General features: G+C 44.1%; 1 protein-coding gene across 1 annotated transcript in view; it reads right to left on the bottom strand.

The window, feature by feature from the left end:
- Positions 1-267: 267 nt before the first annotated feature.
- Positions 268-27429, bottom strand: part of LOC132130807 (transmembrane protein 132D-like) — a 41791-nt gene continuing 14629 nt past the window's right edge. The window contains exons 3-9 of the mRNA XM_059542625.1: positions 18945-19091; positions 15097-15271; positions 7149-7292; positions 4851-5056; positions 3616-3886; positions 3220-3411; positions 268-1884 (exon numbers count right to left, since the gene is read on the bottom strand). Coding sequence (XP_059398608.1) covers positions 469-1884; positions 3220-3411; positions 3616-3886; positions 4851-5056; positions 7149-7292; positions 15097-15271; positions 18945-19091 — 2551 coding nt within the window. The 3' untranslated portion in view covers positions 268-468. The remainder of the gene's footprint in view (positions 1885-3219; positions 3412-3615; positions 3887-4850; positions 5057-7148; positions 7293-15096; positions 15272-18944; positions 19092-27429) is intronic.

Below are 27429 nucleotides of genomic sequence, written 5' to 3'. Positions count from 1 at the left end.
ATATATTTTATAATATATAGTTTTTAGACATTTAATTGAAATATTTCATTAAATTACATGTGGAGTATCTGTCTGTTTAAAAACACAAGAAGGGGTTCATTATAAAACACTAATAATCTTCCTTAATATATTATCAGCGATTTTATATACATTTATAAAATATTTGCTGTGATCTGTTTCTACTCATTTTAATAATAATATTACAAATATATAAAAGCAGGAAAAGTAAAAACATTGAAAAAGGTTGCAGAAATATTTGCATCAAATTTGCATACACATAAATGAGAAAGAAATGTTTGTGTTAAATTGTTCATAAAAACATTACTATACAAACTGTCCAATTCAGTTCAATGCAAAAATTTATATAAGGATGGATTCATGGACTCATGGACAATTTACACAGAAATTCTTGCTCTTATTTCATGAATGAGGCCAATAAAGCTGTTGCATACACAAGCATTTCCTGCATCACACTTTTGACACTGGTGTAGCCACAGGCCATGGACCTTCTGGCAGAAACCCTTGGGAATCTTTGTTAATAATTCGTGGTGTCTGACCAAATACTTCCACTGGGCTACAAAAATGTACATGATTGACATTTTCGGCTTTACTATTTAACTCACCCTGGCCAATACTGGCAGCTTGACAACCTACAGTTGGTTGGCTGGCCCAGCTGAAGTTCTGGCTGTTCTTGAGAGCAGCCAGATGTTTGATGTCCAGAGTAGCGAAGGTTGTAAACTGTACTTGATTCCTTTTGCTTGTGGGAGAATGTAGAGGTTCAGTGCGAATGGGCCTTGCCAGGAGGGTGGCTGATCTGACAGCCATCGGAGGCAATGGAGCCATCGGATCCCGCCTTGGAGGAAGTGTGTTGGTTCTTCGCCCTAGAGTGGCAGTTCTCTCCTCGCCTGCTATGGCTGGGATCTCCCTCGGCTGGATTGTCTCAGGGCCTCTGCTATTCTCCATCTGAATGGCTCTTGGGATCTTCACAGCTGCCTGCATCTCCTGCCTGGAGGTAGTTGCAATCGGCACAGCTCTGTTTTGCTCTGCAGCGGTGCCTAGACGAACCCAGTGATGCTTGTGCTCCGATTGACCCTGGGACTGAACTGGAGACTTCTTGCTGCGTAGTCTTGCACTGTTGGTGGCACAGTGAAGCAAGATGGCGATAACACCCAAACAAGAGAGCCCTACCAATGCATAGATGCAGACCTCTATGTCTGTGAACACACTAAACATATGTATCAGATCACTCTCCCCTAGTGGTGGTTCTTGCTTAGGTTCTTCTTGTGGAATTGGGAAGTTGGAGCTCTCAAGCAAGTTTCCATAGCCATTCTTTATTTGACTTCTGGGACCTACAGTAACAAGTGCTCTGTCTGCGACAGGCTTAGTAAAGAGTGTTTTATCCATAGTGTTTATTGACTTAATTGTGGATACGCCATCTCCTATTGCTTCTTGAAAGTTGGATTTGGTTGATGCTTTGATCACATTTGTGGTGCTCTCTTGGATAACGGTGTGTTGAAGTGTGGATGTAAGGATCAATTTGTCTCCATCTTCACCATCATTTGCCCGGACACTTTCTTTTTTGCCATTCCCTGCAAGCTGTTCATCTGGAGGGAATTTCACCTTCACCATGCCTCCACCCACAGCCAGTTTGCTCTTGCGTTTAGATTTCTGACAGGCCTCACAGATAGCTAGCTCCGCTCTGAGCAGTAAGCCCTGTCCCTCGGCTTCAGCAACCACAACAAAGACGGACCCTGGGATCTTCTGCACAGATGCTACCCTTGGGTCCAGTGAAGAAATGGTAAGGGAATAACCACTGGGATTGTAAAGATCAAGAGGAGTCTGAGAGCCATCACTGAACTTTAGCCAGCAGCTAACCACTGCCTCCTGAAGTATAAAATAACAAATATTAACTTAAACATTATGTAACACTATAACAGGCTCATCCAAGTTTGAAGCATCAAAGCTGGTCAACTTGGAAATAATTTCCAGTTAGCATGACAGCTAGAATTGCATCTTAGTGATATGGCCATGTTTATTTCATATTAAGTAGCTCTTTGGCAGGAAATAGTATGTCTGGTGTGTCCAATCCTGCTCCTGGAGGGCCACTGTCCTGCAGAGTTTAGCTCCAACCCCAATTAAACACACCTTAACTTCCAGGCAGGTGTGTTGAGGCAAGTTGAAGATAAACTCTGCAGGAAAGTGGCCATCCAGAACCGTGTTTGGACACACTTGTAGCATGTGATAGGCTTAAAAAAAACATTCACTGAGCTTCATGCATCCAAATAGATCAAGATTTATGTTTGTGGTCAAAATTCCATTTGCTCAACCACCAGAGTGCACAGTGTGAAGAGTTTGTACCGTAACAAGCTGTAGCACAATAACCCAGAGCTGTTGGCTAATACATTATAAGCAAACGGAACCACAGGCTGTCCTGTATTCTGGGGTGAAATACATTATGCATTGCCTTAGGAGCTCTGCTTGCAAAGCCCATCAAGAGACGAATGAGACCTCTCACTGAGTACTAATAGATTGATATTGATTGGATCATCATGTCATGACACTCAGCCCTGGCACTGAAACAGGCAGTTTTATGAAGAAATCTAGAGCATAGTTGTACTCGTTGTACAACTCTTTTTCCTTATGCATAATGGTCAGTGCTTTTCGTGGATAGTGATGAATGGAATGGTACCAGACACTAAAAATTATTTTAAACAACTTGGATGGATGATGCATTTCTTTAGTAGCTAATTACATGTCAATTTAACTGTAATGCAATGTTAATTTAGTACCTTTAATCATTTAAAAATAATGTAAAAATAATATTTATTTTTATTTATTAAAGACTAAAAGAGTTGTTTGAGTTTGAGATTTGTGTTGTTGTGTTTCCAATTTCACACAGTATTTAAAAAAACAGTACTCATGGTGCAAAATGCAATGCACAGGTAATAATACATGAATCTATAGATTGCTTTGCACTGTACTATATATACCAGTTCAATGTTCAATGATATGTACAAAAAAAAAGTACAATATATTGACACATAAAGCCACTTGTTCTATTCAGTTTTTATGTGTCAGCCACAATTAACGTCATGTCTTTGAATTATCATTTGGGGGGCTTTTCACTTGTCTCTTATATATGCAGTTTTTTTGTGGTAGGATTAATTAGCTTATAATTTGATTAATTAGACTGACATCCCATGTAGCTACATGAATTACCTGCTTGGGGTAATGTATGATCTCCTGAGTAGTTGTCTTGGCAACAATAGCCCTGTTACTTCCTGAGCTGAGCTGCAGGTTCAGGGAAAGTCCAGAGACCAGCTGCACGCCCAGCTCTGTAATACTGACTTTATCATCCAGAACCCGGATCATCCTCTCAGCCAGAACAGAGTCTGACAACGGAGACATCACCTGATCAACAGAAACCAGCATGGCATCATTTCTAATTTATTTGTCTTCCAATAATAAAAAACAAAAAAGCAAGCAATCCAGCTATGTGCTGTCTGTATTGTCACTCATATTAAATAAACTCACACTAAACTTTGTTGTCTTAATGAATAATGAGAATTGTGCAAAGCTGACAGCTGCGGACGACTCTGTCATGTTTACCATTACCTGCACAGTGGTGACTCCCACAGCCTTGCCTGTCAGCACGGATCCTGCCTGCAGGCGAGCGACGGTCGTATCCCCAACTCTCAGAAAGTAGCGCACCAGCCCCGTCACATCTACCTGCCAATCAGAGCCAAGGAAGTATGCAGGAGATGGGCTGCTTGGATCTGGCGATTCTGCGGTGAAGACCGTAAGCACTTGAATCAGACTGTGCTGATACTGCAGCATGCAGCCTCTGCCCTTCCTCTCATCCTCTTCCTCTGTGTCCCAGCTCACTCTGAGAAACATGCGGAGAGAAGATGAACAATTTTTTTTCCCCTCACTCTCCTGTTCTCAATATATCTGCTATTTGACTATGCTCAGCAATCTCTCATCTCTACCTTATAATGAAAGTCTCTGCAATGTCATAAGAAACTGCCAGGATATCTCTGCAGAACACATTCTCTATTCTAACAAGAACGCTTTGGAGCAGTTTTAAAGTGGAAAAAGTCTGTATGAGGGGGAAAATCAAATATAGAAGTTCTGAGCTAGGAACCAATATTAAAAATAAAATGAGAAAATAAAATTCTCAGTGGAATACAAGATTGAAAAATTCAAGAACAATTCACAATATAAATTATGAAAAAATGTTTTTATTAAGAACCCCTTCCTGCCCCCCAAAGTTAATTTTAATAATTAAAACATATTTTAATATTTGTCAAATTTAAGAACATAAATCCCACTTATTTATTTATAATAATATTCATTATTTATTTATAATAATGTCTCATCTTTACCTTATAATAAAAGTCTCTACAATGTCAAAAAACGTCGGGAAATCACTGCACAACACATTCTCCATTCTATCAGTTTAGAGTTTTAAGTGGAAAAAGTTCTAATAAGGTGGAACATCAAATATAGAAGTTTTGAGCTAATTTGGGGAACTAAAAATTAGAAAAATATTATTGGTTACCAAACCATAGACAATTAAATAAATGTTAATAATTACAAATATTTTTTACCTTTGTCAAATTTAAGAAAATAAACCACATATGTTTGTTTATAAAAGTGTATTAAATTGTTTTGTCACTATTTAGATAAATGTATTTAAAAGTGCAAAATAATATTATTATACATTTGAATTATACCCACAACTGCTATATGGATATCAGATTGCTAAATGCTGACTAAAAGCACCAACATTTTAAACCGTATGAACCTCGTTGTGGCAGTGTATCATTGGAAGTACACTTGACTATTACCTTTTGCTCCCTGTGACAGGAACTCTCCAGGCTTTGATCTGACTGAGCTCTGGATCAGATATCTCCATATGCAAGGGCAGTCGAGGCATCCATACGCTCACCTCCAGCTGTGTGCTCAGGTAGCTGTAGGTGAAGTTCACCATCATCCTCACTCTTCCACTTGTCTCCTTTCCGTTAACATACACAGAATCACACCTTTCAGACACCTGTGTGTGAAAAGGGCATATTAAGTTTAGTGCTGTTTAACAGGTAGCATGGGTTTAAAGATATTTTAATAGATCAGTCATAATATTTAGGAGGAAAGAGGCTTCTTATTTCTCAGGTGCTTGATTTGTTTATGTTTTCAGTATTGCTACATACTATATCATAAGTGCAATCATCTAGCCACATTGGTTCACCTAAAACTGCTACATCAGTGACAATGCAAGATGATCCCACAGTGAAGAACATCAACTCTAACCTAGCTAAGAGAGCTCTCTATCATCATAACCAGCCATGTTCAGTTACCTTTACTTCAGTGGTAACAATGCTATGACCACTTAATGATGCCCTCTATAAGAAAACAGTAAGATCAGACCCTTGTAGACCCTTGTTGGCTGGGAATCAACAATTAAACAAGAAAGCGGTCTTTAATAAAGACAACTTGGCTTATATTCAGCATCTTTCATGTTTCTGCACTGGCTCACAGTAGCTGCCTACATCACTACAGAAATTCAATGTTTTTTCCTAACTTTTGCAGTTTGTGAGTTGTGGTTCCACAGCAAGGCACAAAATCACTTCCTAGATTTTCCACATTCAATGTTTTTTAGTGGTGGAAACGAAATCTTAACCAAAAATCTATTCTCTTCAGTTTCACTGACTGATGTCTTGACACCTAAATCTCTTAATATCTAATTTTGGAATTTTGTATTGCAGAACTCGCAGGGTCTTATATTACATAAAAAATTTTTGTGGTATGACATTCCTTATTTTTACATGGCTTTGGATAAAAATGCCTGATAAAAGAATAAATGTAAATGTAAAAAAGATAAAGATGTTTTCTAGTCATGCAGACATGAGCATCAGTGTGGTGTAAGGTAATGAGCCCTGTGTACTGTACATTGTTCTCATTAGGAAAATCTATGGGCACTGTTGCATAACTGTTTCATTCACACCCAGTACTTCAAAGACTAATTTATAAACCACAGATCTGGTCTGATTCTGAACTTATGTGCCATAAAAATCTTTTCAAGACAAAAAAAAAAGATTGAGACTTCCTTTATTTTCAAAATAATGTAATTTATTCATGTGGTGAGTTAAGGTGTGCATGACAGCGCATGGGTTTGTGTGCAGTAGTTCAGTCATTCCTTGTTTGTTATTTACTACTGAATAAGTTAGTCCCACCATTTATGTTTGAAGGCTTAACCTGGAAAAAACTCAGGAGGGCACTGGAGAAAGACTGGAGATCTTTATATCCTCAGATACTCACAGTGAATATGTGAAAGTGGAAGTGTTTAATGTGGAAAAACTTCAGAGGATGATCTGGCCATAATAAAAAAAAGGGCTCAAATTCTTCATAAGTATGCAAAAAAGAAGACTGTTATCAAGGGCACACAATTTAAATAATCAAATTATATAACTGTGCATATTTTAGATAGAAAAATAAGCATGCTTATCAACTTTAAAAAAGTCAAGGGAAATAATTTCTATATCTTTCATTATTGAAGTCGAAGGTCCATTCAAACTCAGACAAGGTCAGTAAGAATACATTAAATATGCGTACCCTCGCTAAAAAGATAAACATGGGTTTGTGCTGTGAATAATTTCCTGCTGAGAGAATTAAATCACGAAAAGGGATATTAAGTTAAATTATCGTATTCAGCTTATGTCATGTTGATCATTTTGAATATTGTCGGGCCTATGCAGTTTATGGTACTATGAATAAATTAGTTCAATTATAAGCACATTTTTGATTACATTTGGTACTGTCTGATACAAGATTTTGCTCCCGAGGTAAATCCAGTTGACCCAGAGGACAATCCGGCAATAACAAAGGGATAAAGCTCTTCATAATACACAGGGGAAAAAGACAGGTGTGCTTTAAGTAAAAAACACAAGTTCAGTGAGGACTTTTTTCTCTTTTTAGGTGAGGAACTAGGAAGTGGTAGTTCTCTAAACCGGATTCTCTGACCCCTCTCTCAAGTGCTCTTGAGGTCAGATAGACAAGTCATTCAGAAGCAGAGTAAGACTGCTAATAGGAAGCACAGAGTGTGGGATTGCTAAAGCTGTCAGAAGTGGCCTGACTTTGACATGCATTACCTTCAGGACATCCTGGTCTGAAGACCTGCAGTGAGATGAGTTAGTGATATCTGTGATGGAGCCATCAGCCTCAACTCCCAAAACTTTCACAGGCACAGAAACCATCTTCCCAGTCAGCACGGCCGTGTTGAGGAGCTCCGTATCCTGGAAAAGCACAACAAACAACACTCATTTAGCACTAAATTTGACATGACCGGACAAAAGGATAAAGGTTTCAAACTGAAATGTATTCTACATGTTGCATATTCTGCTGAATTTTAGCAAGATGATGTGATCTAGCTGGCTAACATATATGTAACCCTGAACCACAAAAAAGTTATAAATTGCCATAAGTTTTATGCCAAAAATAATTAGGATATTAAGTAAATATCATGTTACATGAAAGTATTTTGTAAATTCCTACCATAAATATATATAAAAATGTATTATAATTAGTAATATGCATTGCTAGAACTTCATTTGGACAACTTTTAAGGCAATTTTCTCTAGATTTAGTTCTCTTACGAGAGCTCTCTCGTACTGCGTCTTAGCTAAGACGCTACGGGAAAAGTCTCTTTTCACGAAATACTGAAGCAAAAAATTATCCTTAATTTTGTATTTTTGTAAAGCGCATTTGCAGCAGTACACAGCAATAGGCGAGACGGCTCGTTCGCTCATTGGCTTGTTCTGCGGCAACTGCACAGCCTATCGAGCGCGGGCTGATGCAACATCAGACCAATAAGGGCGCTTCGCGCCCTTCTTGCCACTTCCCGCCGAAACGGGTGTGGCCCAACCTATAAGAGGAGCTCGAAAAGGCTGACTCACCTGATTTTTCATCTCTTCAGCGAAGCTCACGCATCGCTGGATCACGGAGGAAGCAAGCGCCGTCTGAGAAAGCACATCAGCAGGACGAGCCATTCTGAAGCTGCTGTCATCGCCGCCTTCCACTGCCGTTCCTGCTGCGATATCCGGCGCCTATATCCTTTCAATTCTGTAATATCCAAGCAGTTCTTTATGTGTGTGTGTGTGTTCGCCCTGCGACACACACTCTTAAAAGAGCTCGCATCTTTTTTAAGAAGCCTTCCTGCGACTCGTCCGAGCCCCACTCAGCGAGGGAGACCGGTACGTCATCTGTGTCTCCTGCCTGGGTGAAGATCATGCAGCGCTCGCGCTCGCTGACGGCGGATCCCCCACTGCGAGCTGTTGCCATGGTGACTCTGAGGACTCGCCTGGCCTTTTTCTCTGAGCCTCCGCTGCGCTGAGGCGCCATAAAAGCATCGCTTCCAGCGGATTCCGGAACCGTCTTCAGCTCAACCGAGCTCGCCGGTTCGCCCTGCTTCACAGGCCCCCCCTGCATCGCTTCCCGGTGGGCAGCGCCCGCTGTTTGCCGGCGCGTCGTCCGAGGAAGTCGATCTCAGGGCCGCGTCGGGGGAAGAGGACACGCGCTCTCTGCTAGCTTCGGGCAGTGAGGGCTGGGCGAGCTCCGAGGATCTCGCGCCTTCTGCTCAGAAGCCCAGCAGACGAGCTGTCATCGAGAAGGAGCCGGGGCGAATGCTCGTGTTGGCCGCGATGAGTCTCGGCCGCGAGTGGTTTGCACCAACGCCCCCCCTCTCGTTCCCGGCTGGATGGTATTTCCCTTTCGGATGAGCGTACCTCTCAAACCCCCTCCTCATTTCTTCCTGAGCTTAACGAAGAGGTGGCGAAGAAGGCTTGGAACGCTCCATATTCAGCGCGAACTCGTTCGTCTGTCTCACTAGCATTCTCCACACTGATGATGCTAAAAACAGGAACTACCACTCACTTCCGCCGGTGGAACAGGCGATAGCGACGCACCTTTGTCCGCCTTCTGCTGGACGGCGGCAAAAGCGGTGTTGCCATCTAAAGCCTGCTGTGTGACGCTGCGTTGGCACTACTAACGATGGCTGCTTCATCAAAGCGCAGGTGTACGAGTTCCGCTGTGGCCGAGCTCTCACCTAAGCGCGCCACTGTTTCAGTTCCAGAGATTGATTATCACGGCTACCCAGATATTTCCCGAAAAAGGTGTAATTTCTGGTGTCCCGGCCACGGCCGATGGTGCTATAAATGTAGTGACGATGCCCACTGCTCAGTGCCCATCTCCACATATAAGCACAGCCCTTCACACAGGGCTCGCGCCCATAAAAGCGACTCAAGTCGATCACGCGCACTACATAGTAGACGTGCCCACTCTTCAGTGCCCACAATCACTATGTCACACGCGTCATGTGGTTTCTGTAAAAACGAAACCCGTGCACGTTCGTCCGGCCACAGCCGATGTTGCTATAAATGTAGTGACGATGCCCACTCCTCAGTGCCCATCTCCACATGTAAGCACAGCCCTGCACACAGGGCTCACGCACATAAGATCGACACAGATCGGTCGAGCGCGCCGCATAGTAAACGTGCCCACTCCCCAGTGCCCACATACACTATGTCACATACGGCGCGTGGCTTCTGTAAAAACGAGGCCCGTGCACGTACGCTCTGCACAGGCAGACAGTGAGTTGAAAGTGGTAAATGTGCACATATGCAGCCCACAGTTACTCGCAGACATATCGAGTCCCACGGCACCTGCTCAGCCTTCCCCCAGTCGGTTAAGTGCCGGGACGGGGTCGAGGAGGAGCGATCTGCCCGCTGTGATCAGCGCGCAGGCATTATAAGAGAGGCTACTCGCTACAGTTTTTTTCGACGCCCTCCGCGCTTTTCAGCACGCGTCGAAACTACGGTCAAAACAGAAGTAGCACACATAGTTCGGGCCGAAATATCAAAACTGTTGAGCAAAGGGGCTGTGGAGCCTGTGTCTCAAGCTCAAAGCAAGGGGGGGGGCTGTACAGCAGATACTTTCTGGTGCCCAAGAGAGACGGGGGTCTCAGGCCCATACTGGATCTAAGACAGCTGAACAAGGCATTGATGAAACGCAGTTTCAAAATGCTTACGACCAGGAAACTCCTCGCGCAGATTCGCAGAGGGGACTGGTTCATGTCAATAGATCTGAGGGACGCGTATTTTCAAATACAGATAGCGTCAAACCACAGGCGATATTTGAGATTCGCCTTCGAGGGCCAGGCATACCAGTTTACAGTCCTCCGTGGCTCCTCGTACGTTTACGAGGTGCATGGATGCAGCGCTCGCTCCTCTCAGACTCAGAGGCATACGAGTGCTGAATTATTTGGACGACTGGCTGGTTCTGGCCCGATCACGAGCGGAGTTTTACTCGATCACCTCGAGAAGCTCGGCCTCAGTGTCAATTGGACGAAGAGTTCGCTGAACCTCAGTCAGACGATCCTGTTTCGGGGTATAGTTCTGAACTCGCGTTCCATGACGGCGCGGCTGTCACCACAGCACGCGATGGGCATTCAGCGCGCAGCGAGTTCTTTCCGCTGCGGCGCGACCGTGTCGCTCAAACACTGTCAAAAGATGCTGGGTCTCATGGCCCCCTGCAGTTCTGGCTGAAGGCTCGGGTGCCGCACAGAGCGTGGGCATCTGGCCGGCTGCATTTCAAGGTCGATCAGAGCTGTGTTACGGCTCTAGCACCTTGGACAGCGAACGGCTGGTACCGATCAGGTGTAAGCCTGGGGACTTCCCCGAGTGTGAAAATGGTGTCGACGGATGCCTTCACTTCGGGATGGGGAGCGCTGCTCGAAGGCAGACCGTCCTTTGGCCTATGGTCAGAACGGGAAAAGCTCCATCATATCAACTGTCTGGAAATGCTGGCAGTGGAGAATGCGCTGATGCGCTTTTGTCCCCAAATCAAGGACCACCACGTCTTAGTCCGTTCGGACAACATGTCTGTGGTGTCCTACATAAATCGCCAGGGCGGTCTCGGGTCCCGAAACCTGTACAGGCTGGCGGAATGCCTCCTGGTTTGGGCTCAGCGCAACGTGCGTTCGCTGAGGGCAGTGGATGTGCCTGGGCTACAGAATCTGGGTCCAGACAGGCTGTACAGAGGCAATGTTCCTACGTGCAAATGGTCTCTACACCCGCAAACAGTCCGGCTGTTGTGGTAGAGATTTGGCATGGCGGAGGTGGACCTCTTTGCGTCCCACGAAAACGCTCACTGCCCCGCGTTCTTTTCCAAGAACGAAAGCGCGCTGTCACGGAGATGGCCGTGCTGCCCGCTTTATGCGTTCCCTCCCGTCTCCCTCCTTCTGCAGGTGATAGAACCGGTGAGAGAAACGAGATGTTCAATACTGCTTGTAGCACCTCTTTGGAAGAACCAACCATGGTTCCCAGATTTGATGCAGTTAGCAGATGTCGCCCCGTGGCCGGTACCGTTGAGGAGGGACCTCCTCTCGCAGGCCAGGGGCTCGATTTGGCACCCTCAACCGGAGTTGTGGTCCCTCCATGTGTGGTCGCTCAACGGTTACCCGCTGATCTCGCAGTGGGAGTGCTAAATACCATCACTCAGGCTAGAGCTCCGTCGACACGACGTCTGTATGCCTCGAAGTGGTCGGTGTTCTCCAGCTGGTGCACAGCTCGAGGTTATTCACCCCTTAGTTGTGAGGTGACGGAGGTCCTCCCCTTCCTACAGGAGCTGTTGGATAAGGGCAGAGCCCCATCCACGCTCAAAGTTTATGTGGCGGCCATCGCAGCGTTTTCTGAAATGGCGTCCGGTCAGTCAATAGGAAGGTACGATTTAGTCATCCGGTTCCTCAGAGGAGCTAGGAGGCTGAATCCTCCCAGACCTCCGTCAGTCCCTATGTGGGACCTCGCGGCGGTTTTGGAGGCCTTGAAGGGTCCCCCTTTTGAGCCTATCCAATCGGTTAGCCTTCAGCATCTGTCGTTCAAGACAGTATTCTTGTTGGCTCTCGCTTCTGTGAAGCGTGTGGGTGATTTGCACGCGCTCTCGGTGAGCCAGTCGTGCTTGGAGTTTGGGCCCAATGACTCAAGGGTCATACTCAAACCTAGGCACGGTTATGTGCCGCAATCCCTCAACACACCGTTTCGGGCTCAGGTTATTGCCCTGTCTGCCCTGCCGGTGTCAGGGGAGGATGGAGACTCGAGGCTTCTTTGCCCTGTCAGGGTTTTAAGAGCTTATGTGTCTCGCTCTGCTGCCTTTCGGCAGACGGAGCAGCTGTTTGTCTCATTCGGTGGACGTTCCAAGGGAATGGCTGTTTCGAGACAAACTCTATCCAGATGGATAGTTGACGCCATAGCGTTAGCTTACGCTTCCAGGGGCCTTCAGTGCCCGTTGGGCGTCAGAGCACACTCCACAAGAGGCGTCGCCTCGTCGTGGGCGTGGTCTACTGGGATCTCCTTGCAGGATATATGTATGGCGGCAGGTTGGGCCTCGCCGTCTACATTTATCAGGTTCTATAACCTGGAGGTCCCCGCCTTGCAAGCAAGGCTGTTGTCGGTATAGTTGAATCAGGGCCCTGAGGGGAATTCTGAGTTCACGAGCGCTATGCGCTGCCGACTGTTATATGGGCAGTATTGCGTAAGACCCGAATTGCCACATTGGTCAGACCTTGCCTCGGCTGTGTGATGTCATATTGCCGCATCTACGGATGCTGCTAGATATAGGACAGAGGGCTTTTTCCCTTTTCTGTCCTGGACTCTCTGTGAGTCCCTCAGGTGACTGTGCACTGTAAATCCTGGGCGTTGCTTCAGGTTTATTGGTGTGTGATCCCTGCGCGCACGGCGTTTTACATTGGGTTCCCGTAGCGTCTTAGCTAAGACGCAGTACGAGAGAGCTCTCGTAAGAGAACGTACTCGGTTACTAAACGTAACCTCGGTTCTCTCTAGAAGAGCGAACGAGTACTGCGTTCTCTGCCGTGCGCACGATTCACTCTGGTTTGCTTGGGCGATGAAATAAATCAGGTGAGTCAGCCTTTTCGAGCTCCTTTTATAGGTTGGGCCACACCCGTTTCGGCGGGAAGTGGCAAGAAGGGCGCGAAGCGCCCTTATTGGTCTGATGTTGCATCAGCCCGCGCTCGATAGGCTGTGCAGTTGCCGCAGAACAAGCCAATGAGCGAACGAACCGTCTCGCCTATGGCTGTGTACTGCTGCAAATGCGCTTTACAAAAATACAAAATTAAGGATAATTTTTTGCTTCAGTATTTCTTGAAAAGAGACTTTTCCCGTAGCGTCTTAGCTAAGACGCAGTACTCGTTCGCTCTTCTAGAGAGAACCGAGGTTACGTTTAGTAACCGAGTACGATTTATTTGCACCCTCAGATTCCAGATTTTCAAATAGTTGTATATCAGCCAAATATTGTCCTATACTATACTATACATCAATGGAAAGCTTATTTATTCAGATTTCAGACGTATAAATCTGAAAAAATAAAACAAAATTTAGAAAAAATGTACCCTTGTGACTGGTTTTGTGGTCCAGGGTCATGAGGAAATATGTGTTTTTTTTGGTGAATTTGCAAAAATATGACTCAAAGCACCTGTAAGAATCTGATGAAAACTACATACCAATCAGTAATGTTTAACATAATATGCAAATGTTTTCCAAGAAAAGTGTTTATGAATTTATGAAGTTATACATTTGTAAAGAAAACAGCATAATGTAAATATTTATAGCAAATATCTTACTAGATATTTTGCTAAACATAAAAAATAAAACCCTTTTTTGCTGGGGCCAAAATTTTGTCAGGGTCGGAACTACTGGCCCAACTAGACAGAAAAACAATCCTTGTTGGGTCCTGAATAGAACAGCCAAAAACTTCCATCTGAATGCATGTGGCTGTAGTGGTGGCGCCTTAGAGGAGATTCATGTAAAGTGACTGTTCTGAGAGTTTTACTGTGCAAACAAACAGCACACTAATTAAAATATCCACACTAAAAAAATTATAATAAAAAATCAATTAGTTTAACACTTATACATCTCACAGTGTCCCATCCCTATTTAGCACAGAGTTATGTACATACGGAAAAAATGTGACTCACTGTAAACAAAACTAATGCTCTGAATAAGCACTCTCATCATCTAACACGCTCCTATGAAGTATCTCAGTTTGGTGGTGAGTAAAAGCTAAAACAGGTCAAAACTGTCATGGCAACAATCGTGGATCAGACTCGCGCTGTCTGAGTTTAATACCCTTATGATTATTTTACAATGTGCCACTGTGATGACGAACACACTAGGATGATCATGTTTGAGCGCAGATTTAACTTCTAGACCCAATAGATGCCATGAGAATCCTCCAAATGCAACACAACAGATGCTGACTGTGATTTGAAAAGTTTCCGGCAAAATCCCACACTCTTATACCGGTGTTATTTCAGAGACAGGGTCACGCTGTGAAACAGACCGTTCCAGTAAACAAATCTGGCAGCTAGCTTTATAATGGATGCTTGATATCAATGAATTGTCACAATTTCTTTTTGTTTTATTTGTCTTGAATATTTACATAACAAAAAGCTATATCATTATATTTTAATGGCTGCTGGAGAACTTGTTATAAAGGGATGCATGTGGATGGCTTTGGGAATTAAGTGTGTGTCCTAATAAAATGAATGTCAGTGAATGTCAGGGTAAATTCTGCGGTAGTTTGACCAATGGTAGGGGACTAGAGGAAGATCAAAGGCCGAAAGAAGTGGCACTGTGCCACTGGACAATTAATACACATATACACACTCACAAAAACACACAGAACAAAGACACATAAATCATGTATAAAGGCTGTCATTGTAGCTTTATAGTGAAAGGACTTTTCTCAAAGCATGACAAATACTTGTCACACCAATGTGATTTCATTTAGAAGTGTCCATGCTTCACAGACGTTCTTACAAAACATGACCTCACAAAACCTTTAAAAGTTAAAGGGATAGTTCAAAGAGAAAAATAAATATCTGTCATTTATTTACCTTCACGTTATTCAAAATGATGCTTTGTTCTAAACAAATATAAGAATTTTAAAATAATTTTTACACCGATTTTTCCAAACAATGAATATATATATATATGAAGTTGGTCAAAAGTAAAAACAAACATTCCTAACCGTGATCAGTGGTGCTATTCCCACATAGTCTCTCTGAATGGTGTAAATCCTCATGGTTCCTTCATCCCGGATCATGTTTCCAGGCAGCTCCAGTTGCCACGTGATCATCTGGCTCTCTAACTGATCACTCTGCTCCTCCGTCTCAAAGTACAACTGTAAGACTTCCAGCAGACCTCTGTAAATACGACATCAGCACACAGTCACATACCAATCTCTGCAACAAGTGACTTAAATTCGTTTTCTGGGTCAACAGAGACATACTGTACAGTGTCGAAGAGGACAGTGTGAAATCTTAAAGGGATAGTTTACCCCAAAATAAATATTCTGTCATTAATTACTCACCCCATTGTTGTTCAAAACCCGTAAGACCTTTGTTCGTCTTCAGAACACATATTAAGATATTTTTGATGAAATCCGAGAGCACTCTGACTCTCCATAGACAGCAAGGTAACTACCACGTTCAAGGTACAGAAATGTAGTATAAACATCGTTAAAATGGTCCATGTGACATCAGTGGTTCAACCGTAATTTTACAAAGCTATGAGAATACTTTTTGTGCACAAAGAAAACAGAAATAAAGACTTTATTTAACAATTCTTCTCCCCCGAGTTACCATCTACCGCCATTATCGAGAATAACACAACCCATGCACATGATGCTGATGCTGCTGACGTAGAACACGCATGTTCTGCACCTTGTTTACGAACAGAGGAAAGCATGCACATGTTACTCTATAATGGCGGTGGGTGGTAACTCAAGAGATAAGAATTTTTGTTAAAAAAAATATTTTTGTTAGTTTTTTTTAGCTAAAAAGTATGATCATAGCTTCATAAAATTACTTTTGATCCACTAATGTCACATGGACTATTTTGTTAATGTTCTTGGTACCTTTCTGGACCTTGAACGTGGTAGTTACCTTGCTGTCTATGTAGGGTCAGAAAACTCTCAGATCTCATCAAAAATATCCTAATTTGTGTTCTGAAGATGAAATAAGGACTTATGGGTTTGAAACGACATGAGAGTGAGTAATTAATTACAGAATTTTAATTTTGGAGTGAATTAACCCTTTAATAATGAAATCACAATCAGAGATGGAGCTTCTCATCCACATTAAAACAGTCAAAATTATAATGAGTGTATCAGTAGGTTCATTGCAGGAACACGATTCAGCTAACACCACAACTTTCAGCCAGAATGTGCTTTGATAAAGTGCTTTTATATAACTAAAAGAAAGGCTTAAATCCAACTTTTTTCCAATTCATGGATTTCTATATGGTATGCTGAAGCTCTCACGTAAAAAGGAAGCTTTGAAAGTATCAGAAAAGTAAGTGCCTGTGTAGAAAAAGCGTTCCCAGAGTGGACAGATCATTAGAGATTTGATTCAAAACTCTATAAATCTTTATACTATGTTGTCTTAAATGATGCAGTCTCACACTGATTTTTGCTTTCAAGACCATCGCTAAGAGATAAGGGGTGAAAGGTCAAGTGAGCCATGACCCATAATCACTATTCTGTATTAAAGGTTTACCAGCACAGAGTTAACTTTTCCGTTTCACTGGTTGATGTGGAGATCTCTGCTCTAATCTTGTGGAATGTGTTGGTCTTTAAGCTGGTCTATCACACTGATGCACTGAGGATGATTAAAGTTAAGTGGGTCGTCGCTGTAAAACATAGAAATAATGGCACCGAAAGAAGTACTGTAGTCAGGAGAGACTGCTTGCTTAATGGCAGCTGGTGACTGCTCCCATTGATGAGCTATTGAAGTTTTCACATCTTTAAGATTATTTGATTGTACAAAACTGATATATATGTACTGTAAGTGCAAGATGAGTCATAAAAAATGTACTTCATCACTATTTAAAAGTTTGGACTCAGTTTTATTTATTAATTTTTTTTGAATAAATTAATTTTATTCAGCAAGGATTAACTGATCAAAATAGACTATTCTTTTGACATTTCTATTCATCATAGAATCCTGAAAAAAAAGTATCATTGTTTAAAAAAAAAAAATGGTTTCAACTCTGATAATAATAAGAAATGTTTCTTGGTAGTAATAATAATACTAATAGAACAATAAGAAATGTTTCACTGAACATAATATTACTGTTTTCACTGTATTTTGACCAAATAATTTCAGCCTTGGTGAGTGTGAGTGTATAGTATTTTAAAAACACTATATATATATATATATATATATATATATATCCCAAATAAAATAATGACTAAAAGTAAGTCTTTTAGAATGGGTTTCTCAAGCCAGCTGGTGCATTAGACCAGGGGCTCATCTCCTGTTTCCAAAATGCATCACAAAGTGCTTGAGAAAGCTGTAAACTAATTCCACATTGCACAAGGTGCAAACAACCTTACGCCTGTTTCACACATAATCCGTCTGCAGTGCGTGTGCGTTGCATATTTTTTTAAGCACCCATGTTAACGGATTCCAGTTGCGTTCCAGTAGCGGTGCGCCTGCAGCAGTGCAGCGATCGTTCACGTACCAAGTAGTGGACTGCAAACGCGTCCTGTGTGAAAGCACAATGAGTATGAGTCCGTGCTGCTTCAGCAGCAACATACACAGACTGCAGACGGATTATTTGTGAAACACGCATGAGTCTTGTCGAGGTTTCCATTGGGAAGCTTCTTAAAAAAAACAAAATTCCCTGAAGCAAACCGGGGGGCTTCAGCTGCATCCATGTTAGCACGTCATGTTTGATGTGGTAATACACAGAGGTTCGAAGACTCGTTCTCACCCTCTACAGGGCAATTCGGTTAGGCATACATCCGCACTAAAATATCAAGGTGAAAGTCATCATAGCTCGCCTAGTATAGACCCAGCTCTCAACCCAACTTTGAGAATAGATTAACGGCAATATTTTTTTTATCGCCCGATAAGAGTCTCCCGTTAACGCAGCATGTTAACGCCGATAACGGCCCACCACTAATATATATATATATACATGGACCAAAAGCCACAAAACTCCTATTTAAATTTAAAAGTAATAATCCAATTAAATCATTATTCAATATTTAAAAAAAAGTTATGTTAATGTACAGCATGTTACAAGCTGCTACAATTATACATATGCTACTGTATTATAGTACAGTACTTGATACATGCTATACTCTGCAATAATATTGGCAACACATTCCCATGGACACAGAACAAGAGCCGATGAGACCAAGAGAAATATGACACCCAGATGGAGACAGACAAGATGCTCACAGTATTCAAGACGCATTTGAATTGGATCCAAAAACACTCAAATCTCTTTATATGAAAACCAAGCCAATCGCTCCCCAGCTTAGATGCACATAGGTATAATCAACTCAGAGCTCATTCTTCTTAATAACAGCGGAGGAATGGTACGTTTTCTGTGGTTACTAGCAGAGGTGATGGAAAGATTTCACATTTTTATGAAGTTATTTTCAGTCGCTTTCTACATGAATAGCTAACGTTATGGAATTGATTGAATGGCATTAATCATGAAATCGCAAAGTGTCAAGTTTTTCTCTGAAGCTACTGTCTGTACAGGGTAAACGCAGTTAACCTGCACCTTTTAACTATAGAAAAAGTTTGTCTTTAATTTTCATTCAAAATACCATCCTGCAAAAGGCGAACAGGTTGTCTGAACATATGTGAGTACCTGAACAATGGGGAGGGGGAAATTAGAAGGAAGTTTTTCTCTGTTAAAAAATAATTTTGCAATCTGTCACTGAATTCTCACAGTTTCAGAGGAAACAGACCACAGCTGGTGATGTGCAAGGGCAGAAAAACTTTGAAGTGTGAACTACGGAGAGTCTGCGGTTCAGTGGTTTCTAAGAACAACGAGGATGATGCGGCGAGGGCTTGCCTTTTGCTAGTAAATGTGCTTTTCTTCTGGCAGGTCACAGAGATCGTTTGGGTGTCACTTCCTCTGCCAGATTCCAGAATGATGTCCCACATATGCGCGTCGCTGGGTCTGGCTGTGCTGAATGACATGCCTTTTCTTGATGTGGCTCTATGAGAAGAAACACACAAACACATCGATGACATCAGTGGAAAGGTCTCAGCTTCAGACAGACACACACAGTCTGCTGACTGACTGCCTGTAGCATATTGAACACAAAAATGTGAAAGTGACGTGACATACAGCCAAGCATGGGGACCAATACTCAGAATTCATGCTCTGCATTTAACCCGTCCAAAGTGCACACACACAGCAGTGGGCAGCCATTTATGCTGCAGCGCCCAGGGAGAAGTTGGGGGTTCAGTGCCTTGCTTAAGGGCACCTCAGTTGTGGTATTGCTGGCCCGAGTCTCAAACCCACAACCTTAGGGTTCGGAGTCAAACTCTCTAATCACTAGGCCAGGACAGCTGCTTAAATGGCCAGTTGCAATCTTATTGGCTGCTGCTATTATAGGATTTACACAAGTACAGTTAATATTACACTACCATTCAAGTATAAAGTCAGTAAGAAGTCTTATGCTCAACAAGGTTGCATTTTAATTGAAAATACCATAAAAACAGTAATATCATTAAATATTCTCACAATTAAAAAAAATGTTTTCTATGTTAATATATTTTACAATTTACATTTATTTCTTTGACAGAAAGCAGAATTTTTAACAGCCATTACTCCAGTCTTCAGTGTCATATGATCCTTTAGAAATCAATCTAATATGCTGATTTGGTGCCCGACAAATATTCTTTCATTCTCATTATTATCAATGTTCAAAACAGTTGTCCTTTTTAATTTTTCTGAGGAAATCGTGATACATAATTTAAAGAAAAAAGTTCAAATAGCATTTAAATAGCAACAGCATTTATTTGAAAGACAAATATTTTGTAACATTTTAAATGTCTTTACTAAATGTCACTTGATGAATTCAATGCATAATTGCTGAACAAATTTAATTTCTAAAAAAATTAAATAAAATCTTACTTATCAAAACGTTTGAACTTAAGGATAAAAGAACTCAATTTGCCAAAATATTCCAGTTTAGCATTGCTTCACACAGTAAACATCCATGTATTATACAATGAACATGTCCAGTGCTAACTGAATGTTTGCTAGAGAGCATGTGTGTTAAAGATGCTGACTTGCACATCCAAAAGTTGAGGTGGAAAACATTCACCCGTGCTCTCATGGACAGAAAATTAACAAACACATCTCAAGTCCATCTGCGCTGACATCCCTTTCCATTCAACCTGACTCATGGGCCACATTTATAAAAAATAAATAAACAAACAAATAACATGTACAAACTGGTTAATGGCAGCAGAAGGGAGATATAACGGACAGCTCTAAATACTGTTCGTAGGACCTGCTAACCATGGGTTGAGGTCAGTCGGCATGGCTCTCAATTCCCTGTTTCACTTGCCAGTCTTAGCTCAATCTCTGTTGCAGAAAGAGCGAATGGACATTTATCAATGTTATATTTATCAAGGGTGTAAAGCGAGCATGCCGCTATAGAGAATTAAATCTCTCTGTCTCCTTTCGCTTGGGCCAACAGAACCACATGTCCACCATTCAGTATAAAAACCGAGCCAAATGCTTATTTTCTCCTCTTTTTTTATTCTTCGCCTGTATCTCTTGGCTTTGTCCACCAGCCAGTCAGTTAGTCGGTCCCTCCTCTCCACTGATGGGACTTAGAGACTGTGGAGTCTTGCCAAGTGAGAATCTCACAGACATGTGCTGGAGTCAGGCGTCTTGGGAACCACAGCCAGAGAGGAAACACGGCTGACAGCATTGTGACAAACTGCATTATCTTTCCTCGACCCCTCATCCATCTTTTTTTTTCTTAGTTTCACACCACATATTGCAATTCTGCCTCAAAAACAACAGATTTCCAGGCAGCAGATCTCATTAGCATATGTGGACAATGAGACCACAAATAAAAGACACATGCAGATGTGCATTTTAATGATTCTTTCCCAGAATGTATAATGCAATAAACACACGTGATGGGCTTTTATCTGGTATTGAGAAGAAATACATGATATCACGGCTGATATCAGTTCACATCACATGTAGATCTCTGGGACAGCATCTGTCTATCAACCCCTGGGACTCAGGGGAGAGGGATCAGGGTCTGTCTCGACCCATTTTGTATCATCATCATCTTCAGTGCAGACTGGCAATTTTTAGAGGCAGATGATGCCCTCAGTTGGATAATCCAAACATTTTACAATTCAGGCAAATCAAGAGAAACAATGAAAGCATGAGAGGAAAATAAGGAAAATAATAATAACAAATTATTGCAATACAGAGAGAGAGAGAGAGAGAGAGAGAGAGAGAGAGAGAGAGAGAGAGAGAGAGAGAGAGAGAGAGAGAGAGAGAGAGAGAGAGAGAGAGAGAGAGAGAGAGAGAGAGAGAGAGAGAGAGAGAGAGAGAGAGAGAGAGAGAGAGAGAGAGAGAGAGAGAGAGAGAGACAGAGGGTCTGTGAGTGTGTTCTGTTGTGGTCTGCCAGGGGAAGAAACACTGTATGAATGAGTGGCAAAAGTGTTCAGTCAAATCTATAATGAGGATCTTGATGGAATGAATCCCTGACACAAAATCAAAGACAAACTAATATTGATGTGGGGCAGGATGAAGTAAAAAAAAAAAAAATAGAATAGAATAGAATAGAATAGATTTCATAACATTAATAAGTAGTATTATATATGAAATGTTAATGTTAATATTAACAGATTAATAGTTTGTGTCTATTCAAATATATGAATGAAACAAAATGAAACAATGAAACATTTCTATCCACATACATGATCTGATGACCAGTAATCACTAAATATTTTTAATTAATAAGAAATAGTATTATAAAATATTATATTAGAGGGTTAGAGAGTTTGACTCCTAACCCTAGGGTTGTGGGTTCGAGTCTCGGGCTGGCAATACATACCACGACGGAGGCAGACACCGAACCCCCAACTGCTCCCTGGGCACCGCTGCATAAATGGCTGCCCACTGCTCCGGGTGTGTGTTCACGGTTTGTGTGTGTGTTCACTGCTGTGTGTGTCACAATTGGATGGGTTAAATGCAGAGCACAAATTCTGAGTATGGGTCACCATACTTGGCTGAATGACACATCGCTTTCACTTTTTATTAATCTGTTAAACAGAACAATAAAAAGAGTATCACTTCATTAAATTCATTTAGTAACACAACATATACAAAAATATACCGTATGTATTCTGTGCGGTGTATAATAAATCAACCCTCTACGTACACCTTGGCAATATAATCGCCATTGGCTACTAAAATTTTTAGTTAACTCGCCAGACTGACATACTATTTTACACACACACGCACACAGACACACACACACACACACATACACATATATATGATTCCAATCAGCTTATTTTTGTAAAATGGCACAGCTTCTTAAATCTTAGCTTCTTAATCAGTCAGTCAAGCATTATATAATAGTATTAAGCACTATTTAATGATAGAACTTTAGTGATTAGAACTAAAACTTGATAACCATGTATGAATGCATATTTCTCATTTTAACTGAACTTAAGACTGGTGGTGATGCTTAAGATATTTTTGGTCATTGGGTTTCTGTAAAAAAAAGAAGAAAAAAATAGTAAGGGATTATATTAATTATTATTAAAAGATAATACTACTACTAATTCTACTACCATACTAACAATATACGTTGCACTATGGATTGATGATCTGCTCAAAGGGGTAATAGATGGGATGGTAATAGATGAGCGCCAGCCAATGAAATTGCCATTTGCGCACTATCTCCGCCCACTACCGGAGAAACGTACTCGGTTACTAACGTAACCTCGGTTCCCTGAGATGAGGGAACGAGTACTGCGTAAGCTAGCTTACGCTATGGGAAAAGGTCCCCTTTTCTCGAGAATATGAAGCCAAAAATTATCCTTAATTTTTAAATAATGTAAAACGCAGTGCTGCAGCACAGCAGACCCAAGCGAAGCGGCTCGCGCGCTTATTGGCTGTGCTGCGGCAACTGCAGCAACCTATGGTGAGGCGGCGGAGAGTAACGAACCAATGGGGGCGCTTCGCGCCCATTGGACGTCAGAGCGCGCCAAAATAGGCGTGGCTGGAACTATATAAGCCACCGCTTCACCATAGGGATCAGGTTTTAAATCGACTGAAGCGATCACCCGGTCCGAGCACATAGCACGGCAGGTTACGTAGTACTCGTTCCCTCATCTCAGGGAACCGAGGTTACGTTAGTAACCGAGTACGTTCCCTTTCGAGAGTACTCTCGTACTGCGTAAGCTAGCTTACGCTATGGGAACACAATGTAAAACGCCGTGCGTGCTCGGGAACTTCGACCTGTCACAGCCCGAGGCGAGAGCTCGGGGCTTTATAGCAGGAGAAATCCCAGTCCCAACAGCCAACCTTAGTGAGCTTTATATAGGGAACGAAAAAAGGGGGAGGTGATAAGGCTTAGCACGTCTATATAGAAAGTACCCTGGCCTGCAGGGCAGGGACTTGCAGATTATAGAATCTAATAAATGTGGACGGAGAGGCCCAGCCTGCTGCCGCACAGATATCATCCAGTGGTATCCCGCAGGACCACGCCCATGACGAGGCCATACCTCGGGTGGAATGGGCTCTGATGCCGAACGGGCAGTGAAGGCCCTTAGATTTGTAAGCCAGCGAGATAGTGTCTACTATCCATCGCGATAGGCTTTGCTTCGTGGTGGCGAGACCTCGGGTGCGCCCACCAAAGCATATGAAGAGCTGGTCCGACCTCCTGAATAATGCGGAGCGCGCAATATAGGTTTTAAGAGCCCTGACGGGGCAGATGAAGCTCGCGTTGCTTTCGTCGCTTTGCGAGGAAAGGGCTGACAGCGAGATGACCTGCGCTCTAAACGGTGTTGAGAGCACCTTGGGGACATAGCCGTGTCTTGGTCTGAGAATGACTCTGGAGTCATTAGGCCCAAACTCGAGACAGTCAGCGCTTACAGATAGCGCATGTAAATCCCCCACTCGCTTGACTGAGGCCAGAGCCAGTAGAAAAGCGGTTTTGAACGAAAGAAGCTTCATATCGACAGACTGAAGCGGTTCAAAAGGGGGGCCCTTTAAGGCCTCTAGGACCGTAGACAGGTCCCAGGAAGGGATTGAAGGGGGTCGGGGAGGGTTCATCCGACGAGCTCCCTTAAGGAAAAAAATGACCAGTTCGTTTTTTCCCAGTGATAGGCCGGCCACCGGAGCATGAGAAGCTGCAATGGCTGCCACATACACTTTGAGCGTAGACGGGGATCTGCCCGCATCTAAACGCTCCTGTAGGAAGGAGAGTATCTCCGACACGTCACATAAGTGAGGGTCTAGGTTCCGTGTCCCGCACCAGGTGGAGAACACTGACCATTTCTGCGCGTATAGGCGCCTGGTTGAGGGCGCTCTGGCTTCCGTAATGGTCTTTAACACTCCCTCAGGGAGGTTCCCGGGTACCCGTTGAGGGGCCATACATGAAGGGCCCAAAGTTCGGGGTGGGGATGCCAGAGCGCGCCCCTCAGCTGCGTGAGGAGATCTTTCCGCAGCGGTATTGGCCATGGGGCTGTACTGGACAACTGCATCAGCTCGGAGAACCAAGGTTGGGTCGTCCAGAGTGGGGCTACTAGCAGCATAGCACATCTGCTCTTCCTGACCCGATCGATGACCTGCGGTAGCATCGCGACCGGTGGAAAGGCATAAAGCGGGCGTCTGGGCCAATCGAGGGCCAGCGCGTCCCTGCTCTTTGAAAAATATATTGGGCAATGAGCGTTGTCTTCTGAGGCGAAGAGGTCGACCTCTGCCCTGCCGAAGATGCTCCACATCAACTGAACCGTCTGTGGGTGAAGAGACCACTCCCCAGGGTGAACATTCGCCCTGGAAAGCATGTCCGGGCCCCGGTTCAGGATGCCAGGTACATGCGCTGCCTTTAGCGAGCGCAGATTGTAATGTGCCCATGTCAGAAGACGCTCGGTCAGGGTGTGCAAGGTTTCTGACACCACCCTGGCGATTTATGTAGGCCACCACTGACATGCTGTCTGATCTGACCAGAACGTGGTGGCCCTTTAAAAATGGGAGGAAAGCTTTCAGGGATAGTTCGACCGCTATCATCTCCAGACAGTTTATGTGTAACAGTCGCTCCGGGCTCGACCAGAGGCCGGAGGCAGACCTGCCCTCGTACAGGGCGCCCCAACCGAGGTTGGATGCATCTGTCGAGACTACTTTCCATTTCGAGACAGCGCCCGTGCTTACGCCTAACTGATACCAGTTGGCTATTTTCCAAGGGGCCAGAGCTGCGATGCAGCCGTGGGTCACCCTGATGCGCGCGCGGCCGGAAATCCAGGCGCGCGCTGGAACACGGTCTCTCAGCCAGCGCTGTAGTGGGCGCATGCGCAGCAGGCCCAGTTTGAGAACCGCAGAGGCTGATGCCATCAGACCTAGCATTTCCTGAAATCGTTTGAGCGGGTAAAGAGACCCGGCTTTGAACGACACGGCTAAATGCTGAATAGTGAGAGCGCGCTGTGACGTCAGACGCGCTGTACATGTCACAGAGTCTATGTCTATCCCCAAAAAGGAAATCCTCTGGCTGGGAGACAGAGCGCTCTTGACAGTGTTGATCATGAGACCCAGGCATTCTAAATGGCTGAGGATCCAGGATCTGTGTGTCGTCAGTAGTTCCTCGGAATGGGCTAAAACTAGCCAGTCGTCGAGGTAGTTCAATACTCGCACTCCCCGCATTCTCAGGGGTGCGAGAGCGGCATCCATGCACCGTGTAAACGTACGGGGCGCTACGGAGAGGCCGAATGGAAGAACCATGTACTGATAAGTCTGCCCCTCGAAGGTGAATCTCAAGAATGGCCTGTGATGGGGTGCTATTTGAATGTGAAAGTAAGCGTCTTTCAGATCCACTGAGAAAAACCAATCCCTCGGGCGAATTTGCGCGAGTATTTGTTTGGTAGTTAACATTTTGAACGATCGCGTCATAAGCGCTTTGTTCAAACGTCTGAGATCTAGGATGGGTCTAAGACCGCCATCCTTTTTTGGTACGAGGAAGTAGCGGCTGTAAAAGCCTGACTCGCGCTGCGCAGGGGGGACAGTTTCTATCGCCCCTTTTGCAAGAAGGTTTATCAGTTCGGCGCGAAGGACGTGTGTCATTTCGCTTTTCACTTTCGTTTCGACCACGGCGCGAAAGCGCGGCGGTCTGCGAGCGAACTGGAGCGAGTAACCTCGTTTTATTATATTCAAAACCCAATCTGATATGCCGGGGATGGCCTGCCATGCAGCGGCTCGTGCGGCTATGGGTTAAATGTGTTTCGGGCACTGGCCGCCTGTTATGAGGGGACCAGTAGCTCGAGTATGCTGTGCTTGTGACACTGTGGTGACAGCGCTTATTTGTAGGGTTGCGCACTGAGAAGTGGGCACGCGCGCTACATTTAGAGCACCTCCGACGCGAGCGGGAAGGTGGGCATGAAAGGAGACCCGAGTGAGTCTTTGTGACACTTGGGGGAGTGTGTATACATGTAGGGGTGCGTACTGTGTAGTGGGCACACTGCCTACATAGAAAAAGCTCTTTTTGTGCTTTATTGAGGTCGCCGTGAAAACGGTGTTTGTGTGCAGGCGTGCGTGCATTGTAACAGGCTCGTTTACTGCAGTATAGACATCTCCAACCGCCTTTAGTGAGGGGATTGGAGGAAGCATGTGAGGTTTCTTGTGTGGTGGTCCGGCCGCAGCGGGACTTAACCACGGTCTTTTCAGCCCGAAGGTCAGGAGGGCTTCGGAGGCTCGGGGTTCAGCACAATCCTGGGCCGAGGTCCCCGTCTCTCTGGCGGTTTGCGGCTCGTAGAGCGAGAGCGGTGCTGGGTTTTGGTCGCTGGGCGAGACTGTAAGTCTGGCTGCGATGGCTTCGAGGTCTGAGGGGGCGGCGCATTTCTACGGCGTCCCGCAGCAGAGCTAGAGCGTTTCGGCAGGAAGTGGCTCATTGCCTGCGACGTTTTCTGAGCCTCAGTGAAGCGTTCAGCGAAACCCTTAACCGACTGGCCAAAGAGGCCGGAAGGCGAGATAGGAGAGTCGAGAAAGGCGGATTTGTCGGCGTCTTTTATCTCCGTGAGCGTGAGCCAGAGGTGTCGCTCTAAAACAGCGAGGCTTGCCATGCTTCGGCCGATCGCTTGTGCTGTGGTCTTTGTCGCACGCAGGGCTAGATCAGTAGCGCTGCGGAGATCTTTAAAGTCATAGGTATCTGGGGCAGACTCGTCCAGGTTACGGAGAAGTCTGGCCTGAAAAACCTGCAGCACAGCCATAGTGTGTAGAGCCGAAGCAGCTTGACCAGCGGAGGTGTAAGCTCGGCCAGCGAGAGCTGAGGTGGTGCGGCACGGCTTGGATG

This window comes from Carassius carassius, chromosome 47 (genome assembly GCF_963082965.1).
Source record: "Carassius carassius chromosome 47, fCarCar2.1, whole genome shotgun sequence".
NCBI lineage: Eukaryota > Metazoa > Chordata > Actinopteri > Cypriniformes > Cyprinidae > Carassius > Carassius carassius.
The sequence above is the reverse complement of the archived record's forward strand: the minus strand, read 5'-3'. Positions and strand labels throughout refer to the sequence as shown.